This window comes from Mchenga conophoros, linkage group LG5 (assembly GCF_057382185.1).
Source record: "Mchenga conophoros isolate Kocher_MC1m ecotype Shallow Benthic linkage group LG5, M_conophoros_male_GT1.1, whole genome shotgun sequence".
NCBI classification, from domain to species: Eukaryota; Metazoa; Chordata; class Actinopteri; order Cichliformes; family Cichlidae; genus Mchenga; species Mchenga conophoros.
In genome coordinates this window covers 17,874,345-17,893,272 of record NC_140530.1, presented here as the reverse complement: position 1 = coordinate 17,893,272, position 18,928 = coordinate 17,874,345, and the positions used below count along the sequence as shown (strand labels likewise).

At 39.5% G+C, this 18,928-nt stretch overlaps 2 protein-coding genes across 2 annotated transcripts; both read left to right on the top strand.

The window, feature by feature from the left end:
- The first annotated feature begins 1,387 nt into the window (after positions 1-1,387).
- On the top strand, positions 1,388-3,822 carry LOC146574270 (insulin-like growth factor-binding protein 6). The gene is made up of 4 exons (XM_085273787.1): positions 1,388-1,842; positions 2,188-2,216; positions 2,344-2,463; positions 2,578-3,822. The coding sequence occupies exons 1-4, from the start codon at positions 1,533-1,535 to the stop codon at positions 2,683-2,685; spliced, it is 567 nt and encodes a 188-aa protein (XP_085129913.1). The 5' UTR covers positions 1,388-1,532; the 3' UTR covers positions 2,686-3,822.
- A 2,263-nt stretch (positions 3,823-6,085) lies between these two features.
- LOC146574269 (phosphatidylinositol 5-phosphate 4-kinase type-2 gamma-like) lies at positions 6,086-17,274 on the top strand. The gene is made up of 10 exons (XM_085273780.1): positions 6,086-6,303; positions 6,392-6,489; positions 7,216-7,312; positions 7,838-7,987; positions 13,190-13,336; positions 13,643-13,681; positions 16,139-16,252; positions 16,329-16,584; positions 16,722-16,825; positions 16,904-17,274. The coding sequence occupies exons 1-10, from the start codon at positions 6,154-6,156 to the stop codon at positions 16,982-16,984; spliced, it is 1,236 nt and encodes a 411-aa protein (XP_085129906.1). The 5' UTR covers positions 6,086-6,153; the 3' UTR covers positions 16,985-17,274.
- The last annotated feature ends 1,654 nt before the right edge of the window (positions 17,275-18,928 follow it).

Genomic DNA, 18,928 nt, shown 5'->3' with positions numbered 1-18,928 from the left:
AAATTGAATTTATTTTTATTCCACGTGTTTATGAATTTAGTTATACATATTTCATTTTCACTTTGTAACAGATATTTTAATATTTTAATCTAGTGGATTAGTGGCTCTGTGGTGTAATAGTCAACACATTCACCAAGATTCCCAATCCATTCGAACCTCAGGGGTTCAAAAGCTCCTAGTAGTCCCAAGGCTGGATAAATAGGAGGGTTGTATTAGGAAGTTCCTCTGGCATAAAATCCGTGCCAAATCAAACATGTGGATCCATCCGCTTTGGCAACCCTTTGGGAAATAAGGGAGCAGCTGAAAGTACCTTATTTATCTCTTTTTTGGATTATTTTCTTGATTTTGAAATTTCAAGCAAAACACTGCATCCCCCTCACAGCTTCTTATGAAGTTGAACGTCAGTTTGTGAGCTGGTTTACAATTGTATAAACCGGCATGGAAAAAAATTGACATAAACACTGAACTTAAGAGTAAGTTTGCTTCTGGTGGGGAAAATGAAAGCAGAAACCTACAAGTCCTAGCAACCATGAGATATTAAACGTATCAATTTTATGGCAAAATACTTTGATCCTGTCCTTTAATTTCATGTGTTTGTGATTCACAAATGCGGAATTTACAGGGCGGGACTTTTAGCTTGTGGCTATTGATGTCTTAGTCATCTTGCCTTCAGCGGCACTCCTTCAACCTTCCGGTGTCAATCAGTGTCAGCTTCAGCCCTGAGAATCTGTAAACACACTCTGAGAACACACTGTCGATTTAGCAGATAGCGTTTAAAAAAAAAAGTAGTGACAATATCAATAAAAAGGTTGGAGGTGTTGGAGTGCCAAAATGCTTTTACTGTTGTTAACAGAGAAAAACTTCTATTATTTGGAGTGTTTTTTGAGGCTATAAAGCCAGATTTATTCCTTGTTTTAACTATTTTAACTTATTTTTTATTATTTTTTTATATTCAAATCATTTTAATATTAAATTCTGCTAGAGATTTGAATGCCATTGAAAACCGTGGTGTAATGAAACTAAATTTATGCTGCAGAAAATAAAGTGTCTTTTTCATCTTTTAGCCCTACCATGATTGACTGGCCATAATAAAGCAGCACCTCCGTAAAAATATGACGATGATAAATGATCCTCTAAGTGGGGAAAAGGCAGAGCAATGGTGTAGCAAACGCAGCATCACTTGTGATTTATGTCAATGTAGGAAACATAGCTATCCAGTGGCATGACAGGCAACAAATGGCATGAGCGTGCGTGAGCACGTGTATGTGTCAGAGACAAGTCAAATGGGGTGTGCTCAGCTGTGTGGAAATGAGAGGAAAGCTAACATTCTCCATCACGTATCCCTCCCATACCTTTCCTCTTTAAAAGCTGCTGTCAGTGGCGTCTGTCAGCTGCATTATCACTTGCTGCTCTCAGCTGGAGCAAATTATCCAAAACTGGGAACAGAGTTAGAAAAGGGAATCTTGGAACCGTTTATTACTGCTACGAGGCTGCACTGGAACCATTTATTAGCAGACAACTTTTAGTGTAAGATGTTGCTGTGTTTAAACATCCTGGTGCTGGTCCTCCTGCAGCTGGCTTGTTCAAGCCCACTGACCACACCGTCCAGAGGATGTCCTACCTGCAGAGGAAAGCACTCACAGAGGCAGCCGTCTGTAGAGGTAAATGCCACAACTTTGGCTCTTGGAGAGCCGTGTGGCGTCTACACTCTGAGCTGCGCCCACGGTCTGCGTTGTGCACCTCCAGACGATGAGCCAAAGCCCCTGCGTGCCCTGCTGGAAGGCAGAGGAGTCTGCAGTAATGCCAGTAGCACCAGCCCGACTAAACCGGTCCATGTTGCTGGTAAGTTTCAGCTTACTTTTTTGGGAGAAGCTATGATTTAATCAGTGAGAGAGAAACATTATGGATTTAGGAGTAATTGAATACTTATTATTATTATTTTGCTGTTGTTGGCTGAGATACAATCTTAAATATCACATTTATCTCGAAAGTTAAATGCTTTTAACTCACTGCTTTTCAGGTTATTATCATGTTATAATGGAAATTGGAGTATGACTAGAGAAATCAACATGTGTTACCAAGCAAAAGATCTCAAAATGTGTGAAATCTTCCTCAATTTAATGGCATAAACGCTAAAATTTTAAAAACTGATGTTCTTGTTTGTTTTTATTTGCTTTCATACACTAGAAAGTACACCTACTGAGAATCCAGATGAGGTAAAAACGCTCATCCTGTACTGTATATCTATGTTTAAAAAACAAAACAAAACAAAAAGAGCACATTCCTGACAGTGAATTAAAGTAGGCATTACATATATCTGGTTAACTCTGTTCCTTCTCTCAGGCTCCATGCCGTCAGCTGCTAACGACAATCATCGAAGGTCTTAATGCCCATTTATTTACGTCAAACCATGATATCTACATGCCCAACTGTGACAAGCGTGGTTTCTTCAGAAAGAAGCAGGTGAGTCTCCAAATTAGATGATTTATAGGAAAAAGGGCTGATCTCACATTGATTCTATAGAGACCAGACATCTTTGCATTTAACTCTTTACTATGTCTGTTGTGTTTTCGGCAGTGTTGGTCATCTCGAGGTGGGCGGCGGCGAGGAAAGTGTTGGTGCGTTGACAAGAACGGCATGCCCCTGTCTACAAACACTAAACAGAAGGGTGGTCTGAGCTGTTAAATGCAACGAGGAGGCTGAAGCTTCAGTCCCTGTGTGAGATTACGATGAAGGCACACCAGACCAGTAAAGGGACCGAACACAGTGCCTCTTATGTGACTGTGCGCCAGCAGAGAGAAGGACATCGCTATTACAAGGCTGTTTAACAATCAGGTGAAACTTTAGTGTCCATGCGCCCTCTGCTGAACACATTAAAACTTTATTGGTTTGATGTCCTTTCATGTTAACCCTCATAACACGCGGCCATTTAAAAATGCTGTTTGCTTTTGAAGGGAAACCCCATTTGTTCTAACATGAAACTGATTCTAAGTATTGTAAATGACAGCTATTGATTATTGGATTGATTAACCATAAATCAGTTATGATTTTTTTCTTGAAAAGAATATCTATGTAAGCATAGAGAGGCACATTTTCGGCATCCACCAGTGGCACATCGTGTTATTAATGCAAGTTTAGAATTTTATAGACTGACTGATCACTAGAAAAAAACTCTTTTCCAATTATAGCTAAAACCTCCAGGGCTGATTAAAGAAGCAATAAATTTGGTTAGGTGAGTGTCTGAGGAATCAGCCTCAGTGGGTTCAATTATATTCTCAAAGTGGAGAAAAACAAAATAATTTTATCCCGAAACACTTTGTTATTAGGAATGAGTCCTGCACACTGGTGTATGCCAGCTTTTAGTCCCTTTTTCTCCTCTTCCTCTCTAATCAGCTCAGGAGAAAGTCTTTTCCCCCCCATTTTGACACCCAGTCGAACCCACAAAAGCAGTTATTTAAGGTCATTTAACTTCATAAATTTCTCAATCCAAACAATAAGTTTAGAAAATATGGTCTGTCTTTTTTTTTTTATTTGTTTTTGTATCTTTTCAGTGTATTTATATATATTTTCCATATTTTTTTAAAACTTTGAAACCACTGTAATTGTACAACTATCAATGCTGTAAAATATCTCAACATGTAATCCTATTTATGTTACTTCGGATATGATATTCTATTTATGTTAACACTGATAGTGCCATTAGTGATTAAGGACTTGGGGGCATTTTTAATTTTCAAGACTGATATACGGCGAAACACAGTATTACAAAAATAAATGTAAGATTTTTATTGGTTATTATATTAAAGATTTTTTAAAATAAAACATGTTTTAGTTTTTTAATTTATCTGGCCCTTTAAACAGGAAGTCTCAGCTCTTTAGTCTAGTGGTTCCTGCAACCACAATAGAAAGAATATTATGATTTGCTGCAACAAGGGTGTCAAACATGTGGTCTGGAGGCCCGAACTGGCCCGTGGAATGGTCCAATACGGTCCACCTGGTGGTTTTGTGAAGTGTAAAAATTACAGCTCCCACTGTAATTTGCACCAGAAAGTACTGTGTTACAAGTCTTAGTGGTTAACAACCAAGCAGGAAGCATAGGGTTGCACTGGCCCCACAATGCTTATGCATGAATGAGACAGTGTATATGACTGTGAACAGGGCACTTCTGCATGTGCATCATGAGTATAACTACTATCAGGATAATTAATTTACTTAAAAATTGTTCATCACAAACCAACATTTAACCTCTTATGCAGTTCAAATAATATCATCCACACAAACTGGCCACTTTATTAGGTACACTTCTTTGGTACTGGGTTGGGTCCCCTTTTGAGTTCAGGACTGCCTTAATTCTGTAATTTCTATGTTGAACATTTCTCAGATATTTTGGTCTATATTGATGTGACAGCATCACACAGTTTTTGCAGAATTGTCAGCTGCACATGATGAAACTCTCCTGGTCCACAACATCCCAAAGGTGCTCTATTGGCTTCAAATCTGGTGAATGTGGAGGAGGCCATTTGAGCAACTGTGAACTCATTGTCATGTTCAATGACATGATGCACTATGCTGCTGTAAGCAGGAATCAGAAGATGGCTTTGTGGTCATAAATGGATGGGCATGGTCAGCGACAATAATCAGACTGTGGCATTTAAACAATGCTCCATTGGGCCTAATGGGCCTAAAGTGTGCCAAGAAAATATCCCTTACACCATTACACCACCAGCAGCCTGAAGTGCTGATCCACGGCATCGTGGATACGTGCTTTCATGTTGTTTATTCTGACACTATCACCTGAATGTCACAGCAGAGATCACTGAAGCTGAGGTCACTAATATTCAAACTTGTCCAAGATTTTTAGTAGACCCACATATTGTACCAATCTGAAAGTACCATCACTTCGTTCTCGAGTTATCGTGTTCACAAAGTTGGGTATCCATGCCATCTGCCCTGACGTCCTAAAGGGAGTATGGCCATTCTCCTCTGACCTCTGAAGTAGATAAAGCATTTTCACCCAGATAACAGCCATTCAAAACTATTCTCTGTAAACCTTGTTTGGGAAAATATCAGTAGATCAGCAGGTTCTGAAATAACCAGACTAGCCTGTCCGGCACCAGCAACCATGCAAATGGTCAAGTCCCTTAAATCATCTTTCTTCCCCATTCTGCTCAGTTTGAACTTCTGCAGGTCATACAGGCCATGTCTACACGCTCAAATGCCATGGTAATGCCATGACATATTTGCACGTACAGGTGTACCTAACAAAGTGGCACAGGCTCAGCATGACCCACTGAATTCTACATCAGTTTCTCACTATTGTATTTATTTATGATAAAATATTCTGATGAGCCTGACCACACCGCACTGAGTAAGATAGATGAATGACATCAACACGTGAATACAAAATGCATATATTCTTCTTTAGAGTATTTTTGAATAAAAAAAACAAACAAACAAAAAACTGATGCAATTTAAAATTATTTAAGTAAACGGAAACAAAACACATTTCCCTCACAGCATGTGCTATTATAAACATAAATTGCTACATTTTAAAGGTCACAAACAAACAAATATATATATATATATATATATATAATTATAAAATTAACTATAATTAACAAATCACCACTAAGAGCTGTAATAATAGAGGTGGGCCAGCAGAATATGATGGATACTTTGTTTCTATAGATTCCAGGTCTCCAGAAGAAACCACATTAAAAAATACACTTCTCTCCCCTACATACAAGTTAAAAGTTTCAGTATCGACATTGGTATCGGCAATACTAGCCCTTTATTTACTTGGTATCGGATGGATACCAAACTTTGCAGAATCGTACAGCACTGGTAATTTAGATGTAATTACTGCAGTTCTGCCTGTAAGCAAGCCTGCACGAAAATGATCATTAATGTGACAGCATGTCAAATTAACAAAGCTTAAAAATGAGCCACAAAATAAGATGATGAAGGCTCAGCCCGTGTTGGGGGAGGCTCTGCACCTGTTCGTTGCTGGACTGAAGGACCAAAAGGCGCTGGGCTCGCAGGGTGTTGGATCAAAGCGCTAATAGGCTGCTGCAGGGCGGACTTTAGCCTACTTTACATACAGAGACAACAAAACGCCTGTCCACAGACGGAGACGCGGATACCTGCCTGAAAATGTCTTCTCCCAGTGCTACCTCCAACCCTCTGAACACTCTGGCGCCAAAAAGGAAGACGAAGAAGAAACACTTTGTTCAACAGAAAGTGAAGGTTTTCCGAGCGAGTGACCCCGTGTTGAGCGTGCTGATGTGGGGAGTCAATCATTCGGTAGCTATAAGGCCGTTTAATGTGCACTTCTGTCTGCCTGGGTATGAAAATGTTCATTATTAACTATTTATCCACTGATCATGCGCAGATTAATGACCTGAGCCAGGTGCCCGTACCTGTCATGCTGCTCCCAGACGACTTCAAAGCCAGCACCAAGATCAAAGTCAACAACCACCTCTTCAATAAGTACTGTGCTCTGCTCATAGGCTCTACTCAGCTCTGTCTGCATGATTGCAGGAGCCTCGTTTTGCTTCCTGTAAACTGCACAGATTTTTGTTCCTCTCAGGATTTATTTCTCGGTGTTATTGTCTCTGCTTATCAGAATATCCAGACCCCTTTAGAGAGCAACGGTGTTTTTCTTCACCAACACTATAGCTACAGTAATGAGCGCAGTGCAATATTGTCTCGAAAGAGAAAGAATGATGTTATGGGCTAAAGTTAGAAGTGCAGCATTAACTTGTGTTTTTTTTACTTGCTGTGCAACATAATTTAAAAGGCAAAAAAAGGTTAGCTTGATGGATTTATCTGAAATAGTGGTGGAAGAGTGTCAGTCAGAGTGTGCTACAGTATAATAATCATTTATAAAAGCTGTCCTATACAGTGTCTGTTGTTAGGTTCGGTTTCTATAAGCACTGAGTCTAGAAAAGTGAAAGGCTTTCAATAATCCTTTAATCCGTTCAGGAATCCGGGTTCAGTAAAGACTTATGAACAGAGGTTTGAGGACCAATAAAATATTTTCCCAAGGTTAAAGTGCCGTTACTGTAGTGAGATTTCTCTGAACTTGTTTTGATCTGGAAGCTGTTAAGCAGCAGGATCCCTAATATAATTCAGTCAGCTAATAGTCACGAGCATAGATCTTTTGTAAAATGTTGCTGCACACTAAATCTATGCGTTATTGTCATTATTCCTCAGGGAGACTCTTCCAGGACAGTTTAAATTCAAAGAGTACTGTCCTCAAGTGTTCAGAAACCTGCGAGAGCGCTTTGGCATTGAGGATCAAGATTTCCAGGTATGATTCACAGCAAGTCTGCGTTTCATTGTGCACTAAAATATAAATATGGATAAAATCTATCGTTTCACAAAAATGTAGAGGCCATTAGAAAAAAACATAGACTCGCACAAGCAGAGAACATCCAAGGCTCTGTGTGTTTTCCTTTGATCGAAACCATGAACTTTTATGTGCATATTGATCTGCTCGCTTCTACATTTGCATTTCTTTGTGTCGTATTTTGCATGCGCCAGGTGGCACACAGCCATCCTCCAGTCTGGGAAGTGCACATTTGCTTAGCACACAATTACGGGAAACATATTGTTGCTGATAAAAGTCACATTAGCTTACTGCAGACCTGCATTCAGATCAATGTAAGAAGCATGTTAAAACAAAGCTTTTTATGGTCCGATGCTGCGCAGCATTACATTTCTGGTATATGTAAGATATTTGCATTTGTTTCAACACTTTAAAATGTGAAAGGTTTCCCAGGGCAGGAGGCTTCTCCTTCTGATCTCATGATGCTGTTCTCTCACTCACCGGCAGGTTTCTCTGGCTCGGAGTCCTCCTCTCAGACACGACGAAGGGAAATATGCGGGCCTGCTGCTGACGTCGTACGACCGCACTTTGGTTATAAAAGAAATTTCCAGTGAGGAGGTTGCAGAAATGCATAATGCGCTCTCTGCATATCACCAGGTAGGACTGACACAAGTTTATATGTCCTTTAAAGGTCAGAGAGTAGGTTCAATTTTAAAATTGGAGACTCCAGCTTTCAGGCCCCTTTTCTGTGGAACCAGCTCCCAGTTTGGATACTGGAGAGAGGCACTCTCTCTGCTTTTACAATAAGGCTCAAAACTATACTTTCTGATAAAGGTTATAGTTAGGGCTGGATCAGGTGACCCAGAATCCTCCCTTAGTTACCCTGCATTTAGGGCTAAGCTGCTGGGCTCTTCCCATAGTGCACTGAGTGTTTCTTCTTCACCTCTTTTCACTGTCTGTGGTTGTTCACCACTTTGCATTTAATCATTAGTTATTATTAATCCCTGGCTCTCTTACACAGTGTGTCTTTTGTTGTGTCTCCCTCTCCTCACCTCTAACCGGTTGCAGCTGATGGCTGCCTCTCCTGGTTCTGCTGCAAGTTTTTTCCTGTTAAAAGGGAGTTTTTCCTTCCCACTGTCACCATATGCTTGCTCACGTGGGGTCATCTGATTGTTGCGGTTTTCTCTCTTTTACTCTTTTACCTTTTAGTATGAAGTGCCTTGATGTGACTGTTGCTGCGATTTGGAGCTAAATAAAATGAATTGAATTGAACTGAACTAAGAACATAGTATTTCTAGTGTGTGCATGGTTGCAATCCTTTTGTACATGCACACATCTACCAGTCTTTTCTCTTTCCTTGTGTCGTTTTTATACAAGAAAAAAATGTGCCCTTTTTACATTAACCATGGTTGCCATGGTAAAGGTTTTACAGCATCAAAGCTGAGACACGAGTGTTAGAATTTCATGGCTCCAGTTTTACATTTAAATTGAAGCATATTAAATAATTCACATTGAAGAATGATTCTGTCAGAGCTTTTTCTGGTTATACAGATACAAAAAAAAATAACACACCAAACAGAGAAAGCTAAGTCACATGACATATTAACAAGTAGCATGATGTTTGTTTGCTTGTACTGTATTTCTTTTCTGTAGTGCCACAAAAGGCCTTCACACAGCTTTTTGTTGTTGTTGTTGTTGTTTAAAGAGCACTGATGTTACCAATGACATTTAAAAGGGCTTGCAGTAAGCCATGATACTGTTGCATGAGCCTGTCAGTGTCACGGGTCTGGGTCCGTTGGACCCAGTATGTGGAGTTTCATGTTTTTGTTATTCCATGTTTGAGGTTATTATGTTTTGGTTTTAGTTTGCATCAGGGATTGTTTTCTTGTTCTCTTGTTGTGTTTATGATGATGATTATGATGTTTATTATTTGAGTTTCATGTTTAAGGATTTGTTCTCGGTTGTATCTCACGTTTAGTTTAGTTCAGGTTCCATGTGTCATTCTGTCTGTCTCTCAGTGTCAGGTCTGCGTCTTGGTGTGGTGTTCTCATTTCCTGTTTTATTGTGAAGGTCTGGGTCTCATGTGAGTGTGTTCAGTTTTACCTCTGTCTCGTCTTGTTGATCATTCCCAGCTGTGTCCACCACCTGTGTGTAATTCCCCTGTGTTTCTCTGGGTGTATTTAAGTCATGTCCTCCGTTGTTGTAGTTGCTGGTCCGTCTGTGTATTCCACCCTGCCTCACCTGTGTTTCTACCATGTCTCACCTGTGTGTTCTCCCTGCTGTCCATCATCAGTCTCCTCTGCTCATTCAGGTTTGTGCTTTGTAGTTTTAGTTGTTTCCCAGTATAGTTTAGTTCTCCGTGTTGCCGTTTGCCTCTCCTTTTGTGTTCAATAAATCACCTTTTACACCTTCACGACTGCCTGCGTGTGGATCCTCCTTTTCCTCCTCCACACGGCTCCTCTCACTCGCCGTGACAGTCAGTGAACATCACTCCCTAATCTCAGATCACTTTAATGCATTTCCACTGAAAAGACACTGGCCCTGGTGCCAAAAAATCAATAAAAATGCCCGAAGTTGGCACCACTGGTATCAATTGATATAGGAGGGGTTACCAAAAAAAAAAAAATTCACTGATGACTCACAGATGTAGACCACAGATTCTGTGCAACATGATTTCCTTCCTACAGATATTACTTCTGAGGCATAACGATTTTTCGCAGACCTGTCAAAATGTTTCCTTCTCATAAATCACCAAGAGAGAATCAAATACGCACCACCATCAGAGATTTATACTACAGACCCAGTTGCACAGACCCAGGATATCTTTGCGCTATCTGGATTCACTTACCCTAACACTGGCAATCAGGATAAGCGGTCACGTGTAGCTGGTAATCATCTTGCTAAGTTAACCCAGGGTTTCCCCTTTGTGGTCACATGAAAGTGGTGGCATTAGCACTAGAGCAGTAGAGCAGCTGATGTTACACAGGAAGGTGAGAGAATACTATGGGAAAAATATGAAGAAGTTAAACAGGTAATATGCCTGAAAGCAACATAGCTGCTGCAGACAAAGCAGTATCAGGGTATGTAAGAGAAAAAGCGCTTAAGAGTAATATCGTATTAAAATTGTATGTGTCAAGGACTTTGGTTAATAATAACGCTTAGCCTTTCTGAAGCCTGAAAAGAAAGCCAGCAACATACTGACTGTGTAGGTTAACAGATTTATCATATCAAAATGCAAGAAGATATTGATATTAATTGAGTATTTCATTAAATTAATGTTTAAAGGGCATTTTTCATTCTTATTCTCTCATCTGCAGTCCCTGTGATGTTTCATGATCTGAGAATAAATAATTCATATAAAAACTCAATTCAAACGGAGGCTTAGTCTATGTCCAACAGACCTTAGAATAAGGTCAGCAGGTACAGTGCGGGGCTCTGTTTAAGATCATATATAAATGCTTATAGAGCAATAAGATTGTTACTGATAGTCATCAGGGAAAGATGAAAATTTTAGATGCTATTTAAAATCTAAATGTTGTAGTGATGCTGACCACAAGAGTTGTGTATGCTGTGTGAGCACAGTAGATTAGGACAGGTGTAGTGCTACTGTTAAACTAGAATTGTTTCTAGCTTGTTCACAACGCTAATGTGAGCCAGTACTCTGCCAGTGTAGGTATATAATCGACAGCTCAGACACGCTGTGCATAAACTCAGCCGGTCATTCTTATCATTCTAGTAATTTGGAGGGGTTTGTTTTTGTTGTGCTATATGAGCTCATAGAGGTGTTCTGTGAAGCAAGATTATGGGGTTAGTGAGCTGTCTTGACCTTAAAGTCAGAGTTTTCAGTGTCATGAAAGCGGCTCTCTTTTTACCAGGATAAGTCATCATGATAACAGGTCACTGTTTGAAAACAGCATGTTTTTTAATGATTGCTTAATTTACAACATTTTAAGGTGTGATATAGATTTTCTGCCGGAGCTATATGTTTCATATGCAGCTTGTTAAGCCTACTACTATTACTTTACTAAAACCTCTTAATAATGGGGTCTATAAATGTATAGCTGTGAAAACGGTGCCACTAGAGTGTGTATATATTATTCTGGTGATGCAGAAAATGTTTAAATGTTGTTATGCCCGATTCTAATCTGCTGCCTCTTTTACACTGTTTGAACCGCAGCTGCAGGAAGACTGAACACACACCATGAACACCTATCAATCAGTTAAATCAGATTCACGTTGGTCTGCTGACAAACTAAAGTGATTTGCACTTGCCAGTTTAAAGTTTCAGAGGTCTAATGTGCAGCCACCATATTAGACATCAACAGCAGTGCTGAGCGCACACTTAGTGGTAACATAAATATATTAACTCAAATTAAAACGTTTACTTCACCACTCTGCCAAATCCCAAGATAAATGACTTTGCATTTCGCTGTCATATTTTTTCATTTCTTTATAGGTTTTATGACCACTTTACATCATGATCATCTGATAATGGCTCTAACTGGAGCAGGCAACAGTCACAGGGATCATTTGTGTGAGAAGAATCACTTGACATGTGAAACACGCCTTTTTATGAGAGCTTGAACTTTCTTCTGGTTCCCAGTTCAGTTTCTTTGGAGTTTGGGGCTCTTGCTTAGAACCCCAACTTATTTTGAGTTTGATATTTCTTGTGTGTTTTGTTCCCTCGCTGTCTCCTTATCTTTTCCTCCCTCAGTTTCTGTGCTTGTGTTTTTGTCCTCCATTGTCCCCATGAGTCTGTTTTCATATTTAATTTGAGTCTTCTTGCCTCCATATTTAGCATATCTTCCTAACTTTCGTTTTCTTTCATTTTTACTTGATGTCTGATTGTTCTGACATATGTTAAGTGCATTCAGGTATGCCTTGCTCCCTCAGCGTACCCGGGGGTCGATTCACTTACTGTAACACTGGCACTCAAGATAAGCCGGTTTCCTCCAGGGCTTTCATTCCATGTTCACGTGAAAGGGGTGTTGTTGGCAGAATCAGCCACATTTATTAATAAGTTAATGACATCAGACTGTTCATACAAAGAGGTTAAACACGCAATACAGACTGAAAATCTCACAGCAGTTAACTAGCTTTGTAAGGTGATAGATTTACCAATATGACAACTCTAACAATAGGACACAGGAGAATCTGATGGATTTTAACAGAGTATTTTATTAAATGAATTTAGTTTTAATTCTCCATTTGTTTCATCCTAATTAAAGGTTTGACACAAATGTCATTCAGTATATTACCAACTCCAAGTCCATCAGAATTAGCTCAGTTTCACTTGTAGACGCTCCAGTGCACAAATGCAATGCAGACAACGCTGTGCTCAGTGGCTTTGACACTTATTGTTGCTCATCACAATGAACTGTTTTCATACTTGAGGTATAACAGACGTCTCAAAATACAAAGCTGATTAAAAAATGAAGTCGAGCATTGTGTAAATCCACGTTTACTTGCTGGGACTGTACATCCTCCCTGCCTTTCTTGACATTTCTTGCTATGATGCTATGAAATGACTTTATATTACCCGTGCGTTGAATCATATCTGTTACAAGGAAAAACCTTATCTTACTAGGAACTCTTTTATGTTATCATACTTTACCTCTTATGCAATGTCTTAACGACGCTGTAGAGTCATATAACAATGAAGCCATCTGTTTGAAATGCAGGCAGTGTTTTCAAATGGAGTTCGTCCTGTAAATTATTCCAAGTCTAAATTACATCTGCGGTGCTGATCAGATGCCACAGGAGGATCTTCAGGAAGAGCATTAACCACAACTTATTATATTCACGTGCAGATGTTTATTCTTCATGACTGAAAATCCATGTACTGATGGTCTCTTCCAGCATATTGTCACCTGCCACGGCAGGACGCTCCTCCCTCAGTTCCTGGCCATGTACAGAGTCACTGTGGAGAGTGAGGACACCTACCTGTTAGTAATGAGGAACATGTTCAGCCACCGACTTCACGTACACAGGAAGTATGACCTCAAGGTAATCCTCCAGAGGCAGTGTATCTCATATGATAGTGTCTTATTACTTTTATCAGCTATTGAAATGCTTAACTTACCAAAACATTTAAAGACAATAGTTTAAAAAACAGAGTGTTAAATGCTTGTGAATTAAAGTTATGCTTCACCCCAAACCATTTATTAATAGTAGACTGTTGGATTTATGGCCACACGTGTATCATCTCTGAGAACACATGAGTGATAATGACTATTCTAGCTTTGAAAGTAATGAGCAAATATGGATCTTTGGCTCAACAGTAACACCGGTCGCTTTCTTCTCTTTCATCAGGGCTCGCTGGTGTCTCGTGAAGCCAGTTTTAAAGAAAAGGTGAGATCAGATTCAGGTAAAGTCAGTCTGTTGTCCACAAGAGTTCCAGTGACGTTTGTCTTTACTGGAAATAAAGCACACGTGTGGCCGTGGAGTGTTTAAGAGGCAGTGATCTATTACAGATGGTTATTTTTACGTCTTCTGACTCAGGCTCAATGAAAGAGTGGCTGAATACATTTGAGCTTGTTAATTTTAATTATGATAACCTTGCACTAACATCTCCAGTAAGAAAATGGTCAAAAAAAGCTCGGCTCCACTCGATTATTATACCTTTATTTGGCAATAGCTTTATTGCGATGTCTGATGTGTTTGGTTTCTTTTTTGTACCTGTTCAAATGAAGGACCAAAGTGTTTTGTTTTAGTGCAACACAGCGTGTTGCACTAAAAGGAAAAATATATAATCTATGAGGTGGTTATTTCCAAAACCAGTCAAGTGCCCTTCTGGTCTTTAGTTTTTGAAGTGATTTAGTTCTGTGCTCACATCAAGCTGGGAGACTCGTGAGAGAGAGAGAGATAAACACGAAACGTCAAAAACAGCAGCTGACCCTGACTGATAAACACTCGTCTTTCAACTCCACGCGTCAAGCTTGGAGAGGCCTTTGCGTTTAAAAAAAGCATCTCCACAGCAGTCGAAGCCATTACGCAGCTATATTTCCATAGGATTCATTTTCAGAATTTCTTTCTAATTTCTCCTTACCAGTGCTTCCCTTGTAAAACTGCGGGTGTCCTTTTTTAATATGTTTAAATGAAAGACATATATTGAGTCACAGAAACTTTTGAAAATGCTTTTTTTTAATCATTAACATTTTCTACAATATTTTTCTACAATATTTTGTTCTTTTCTTTTTCAGAAAAGAGACACTCCAATAAAAATGGTAGAAATATCTCAGTGAGGCAAAAAGAAAAACTGTTGGGGTCCAGAAAAGAGGTTCAGTAAATAGCTCAAACTGCCTGAAGACCAAACACAGTAAAGTTTTAGGGTTCATCAAGTCCATTAATTAATAGTGCCAGGTTGACTTTGTAAGCCATTAAAATAAGCGCTTTGCCTGTTGCACAGCGATTGAATTCATAGCTGGTGTGCAGATTACAATGTATCATCGGTTTATTTAGGTATGCATCTTTGATATGGTTCATTTATTTATTTATCTTGTAGTCAGCTCACATGATTATCTGCCATAATGAGCAGGATACAACAACCTATTTATATGGTACTGTGCAAAAGTTTCAAGCCCTCGATTTTGTCACGTTTTGTTTCCTGGACCAGATTTTGTTGTGATCTTTGAAATAGTCTTGAGCAGCCCAGGCTTTCTGAAGGTCTTTTTAAAATTTTCTATGAACATTGGCTGCTTTTTCATTCATTTTCAGTCCAATCCTTGTACCTGCCCATTTTCAAAGGAATATTGTTGTTGTTTGTTAAGCTACTTAACATTGACCTGTGAATCATTCAAGCATAAAAATGCACCTAACCCAAGGGATGATCCAGTGTTGTGTCTACACATAATACACATCTTTGTTAATAGCAGTCTGTCACAAAAACATATAATTTCTTCCCATTTCTTTAGTTGAATCTATGAAAACAATAACAGAGACAGGCATAACATAGCATTTCTGCACCAACAAGGTGATTCCAAAAAAGCTTTTACCTGAAAAACTGTGAGTCTTTCAGCCTAAACTTTGATTTTAGCTCACTGAGACTTGTGTAACCTGAAATTAACAAACAATTGTTCAGTACTTGGCGTAATGATAATGATAATGATAATGATAATGATACGCCACTAAAAGGCAACATTTCTGTGAAAAAAAACCATCTGATTATTGCCTAACATTGTCTGACGTTTGGACTGATAGCTACATCAATCACCGACTGCAAGTAAAATGATAAAAGCTGAAGTGAGAAAGAAAAACTTAGCATACCTGAAGTGGCTGCACGTGTGCTACTGCCCCCACAGTCTGTCTGAAGATGTGGACGTGTTTAGTATTCTGGCTGCTCTCCCCGGTTTGACAGGCTACATCTAAGACTGCAAACCAAAAATGTATTTTTTTTCTCTTTGAAATGTGCGCCTGAGGGCAGAGTGTGGAATTATTTTCCTATGTGTAACTGTTATTGTTTGCGCATTGTGACAAATGTGATTTTAAGATTAGACTTTCTTGAATCTTCTCACAGAAAAATCACTTAGCAACAGGCTGTTATAAACATCAGAAGCCCTCTGTTTGGCCTCCAGCGACGCTGACCTAGATAAAAAAGAAAAAGATGAAGAAATATCTGGTTTAATAGAGGAAGTTTGACTAGCTGCAGAGCTGCGGGAACCTTTGATATTTCCATCTGTACTGATTCAGAAAACAAAATTATGAAAATGTTATTTGGCTTTAATCATATGAAAATGGAGAAGCTATAAATGTTTTGATGAAAAGAAAAATGCTGTTGAATGAATGTTGTAATTCTTTCTATATTTTCAGGTCAAGGAATTGCCCACTTATAAGGATGTGGACTTTATGAATAACATGCAGAAAGTTTATGTGAGTGATGAAGAGAAGGAGAAAATAATGGACAAGCTCAACAGAGACACTGAGGTAAGAGAGGCGTTGCTTTTTGTGGGGGATTTTTGTGTTTCTTGTCTCTGGTGTGTAATTATTTCTCTCACTGCAGTTTCTTGTACGTATGAGGATCATGGACTACAGCCTGCTGCTCGGTATCCACGATGTCGAAAGAGCCGAGATGGAGGAGGAGGAGGAGGAGATGGAGCTGTCCGATGAGGAGGAAGAGGATGATGAAAATGGCCTTGCTCCTGCTCCCCACTCCACCTCCCCTGAAGGCATTACCGGCTACATGAACTCCTTCAAACCCATGGGTCCCGGGGATTTCGACCCTTATGTGGATGTGTACGCTATTCAGAGCGCTGTGGGTGAGTCCCGACAGCCGAGATAGGAGCCCTGCGCTTTTTCACCCACCGAAACTTCCTCTCACACTGTGCTGCACAAGATAAGATCATATGCGCAGATCAATATCGCTCGCCAAACACTGTGAATCGCTCCCTTGTAGGTGCGCCCCGTAGGGAGGTGTATTTTATGGGTCTGATTGACGTGCTGACGCAGTACGACACCAAGAAGAAAGCCGCTCACGCTGCCAAGGCTGTCAAACACGGGGTGAGAGATCAGTGCTCTGCAAAGTGTAAAGGGCTGCTTCTACTTATTTCTGATCGACTGTGTGTCTGTGTTTTGTAGGCAGGAGCTGAGATCTCAACTGTTCATCCAGAGCAGTACGCTAAACGCTTCAAAGAGTTCATCGCCAAAATCTTTGCCTAGTTCAGGGATTCATTTAATACATGAAGAATTCAGCTTTGCAGTCATCAAAGCATCACCAATAAAGCACTAATAATTTAATAGCATCCTTTTGTTTCCCTTCCTTTTTAAAAAACATCTTTACTATTCATGGGATTCTACACAGCTGTGCATTTATTCCAAGTGAAGAATTTGCGAAAAGGACTTCTTGGCAGCTCAATGTTGTTAATGGGTTTATTTTCTTTTGACGTAAAGGTTTGGCAACACTACTGTTGAGTCTAAGTGACAGCAAGAAATAAAAGATTCCTGAAAGACATCTTTCAAGTTTACACCTGTAAACATCACTAATATGAAGGTATTTGTTTTACTGGCCAAAGATGATAAAATAAGCTTTACACCAGCCACATTATTAGGTACATCTTGCTTGTATTCGCTTGGACTGCCTTAACTCTTCATGGTGTAGATTCAACAAAGAAAACAAAGATTTTGGTCAATGTTGACGTGATAGCATCACTCAGAACATCCATGATTTGAATCTTCTGTTCTACCATACCCAATCTGGTGAGTGTGGAGGGCATTTGAATGCAGTCATGTTCAAAAAAACAGCCTGAGATGATTTGAACTTTGTGACATGGTGCGTTATCCTGCTGAAGCAACCATCAGAAGGTGGGTACACTGTGGTCATAAAGGGATGGACATAGTAACAGGACTCAGACTGTGGCATTAAAATGATGCTCAGTTGGGGCTAAGGGAACCAAAGTGCGCCAAGAAAAGATCTCCAACCATTACACCACCATCATCAGGCTGAACTGTTAACACAAGGGAGGATGGATCCATGCTTTCATGCTGTTTACGCAACATTTTGATCCTACCATCCCATCGGACCAGGCAACACTTTTTCCAATCTGCTATTGTCTAATTTTGGTGATTTTGCTTTTTGTAATCTCAGTTTCCCATTCTTAGCTGACAGGAGTGGCACCGGGTGGAGTTTTCTGCTGCTGAAGCCCATCTGCGTCAAGGTTTGAAGTGTTGTTGGAGATGCTCGTCTGCATAGCTTAGAGGTTGTGTAATAATATTGAGTCCAGCCCACTGGCACCAACAACCAACAGTCACCTTAGTTTAACGTCTGGGCTATAGTAACCATGGTAAGTTCAAGGTGTGCCATATGTACCAACTGTACCAAAGTTCTTTAATGGCCTAACTGCTTCTTATATTGTTACATTTTTCTTTGCCAACATCCTGTTGAGTAAAGTAGGAACCACTTAGGATGGATCTAAGTGTCATTAGTTACTGCAAGCTGAAGCAAACTGATGTGATCCTAGCTGTACATGTGTTCCTTTAAATTGTATTCTCAGTGGTACAGCATTAATTTTTGTCTTTATTTAGTTGTCCCAGTCCTCCTGGCACATATTCCTGAAAATCCTTCAGCAGGGTTTCACTTTGGAAAAGCAGCTGTGTGGACAAACAGGAGGGACAGAAAGATGAGAAATAAGAGGAAAAGACATTAAATGTTTTTTTAAATTTATTTTTTTATTTTTGTCTTTTAACCTAAAACAAAAAGAAGTATATTAATTATTTTATGCTACTTACTTTTTGGATATTTTTCTTTCAGCATTTGCAAAACACACTATAGGTTTGTTTACATGTACTATGTTCCAGAGCTTAAGTCTGGGTCCATCTGTTATGATTTCATTGTCATGTGAACATATATTAATTATACCTGTGCTAAAGACTGTGCATATCTACTCTTGAATCTATAAACCAGGAGATCTTGATAGCGTGCTACACAGATCTCTCTTATCTTTTTTAGAGAGACCCTAACTTATAGAGAAGTCTCATAGTGGTCATTTTTATTTTTGTCTCCAAATGTTTTCTGGGAAAAAAATGGGATTTGGTATATCATGCATCCAAGAAACTGAATCAGAGATGGATATATAAATAAGCCCATGACCTACAAAGAAGTAGGGC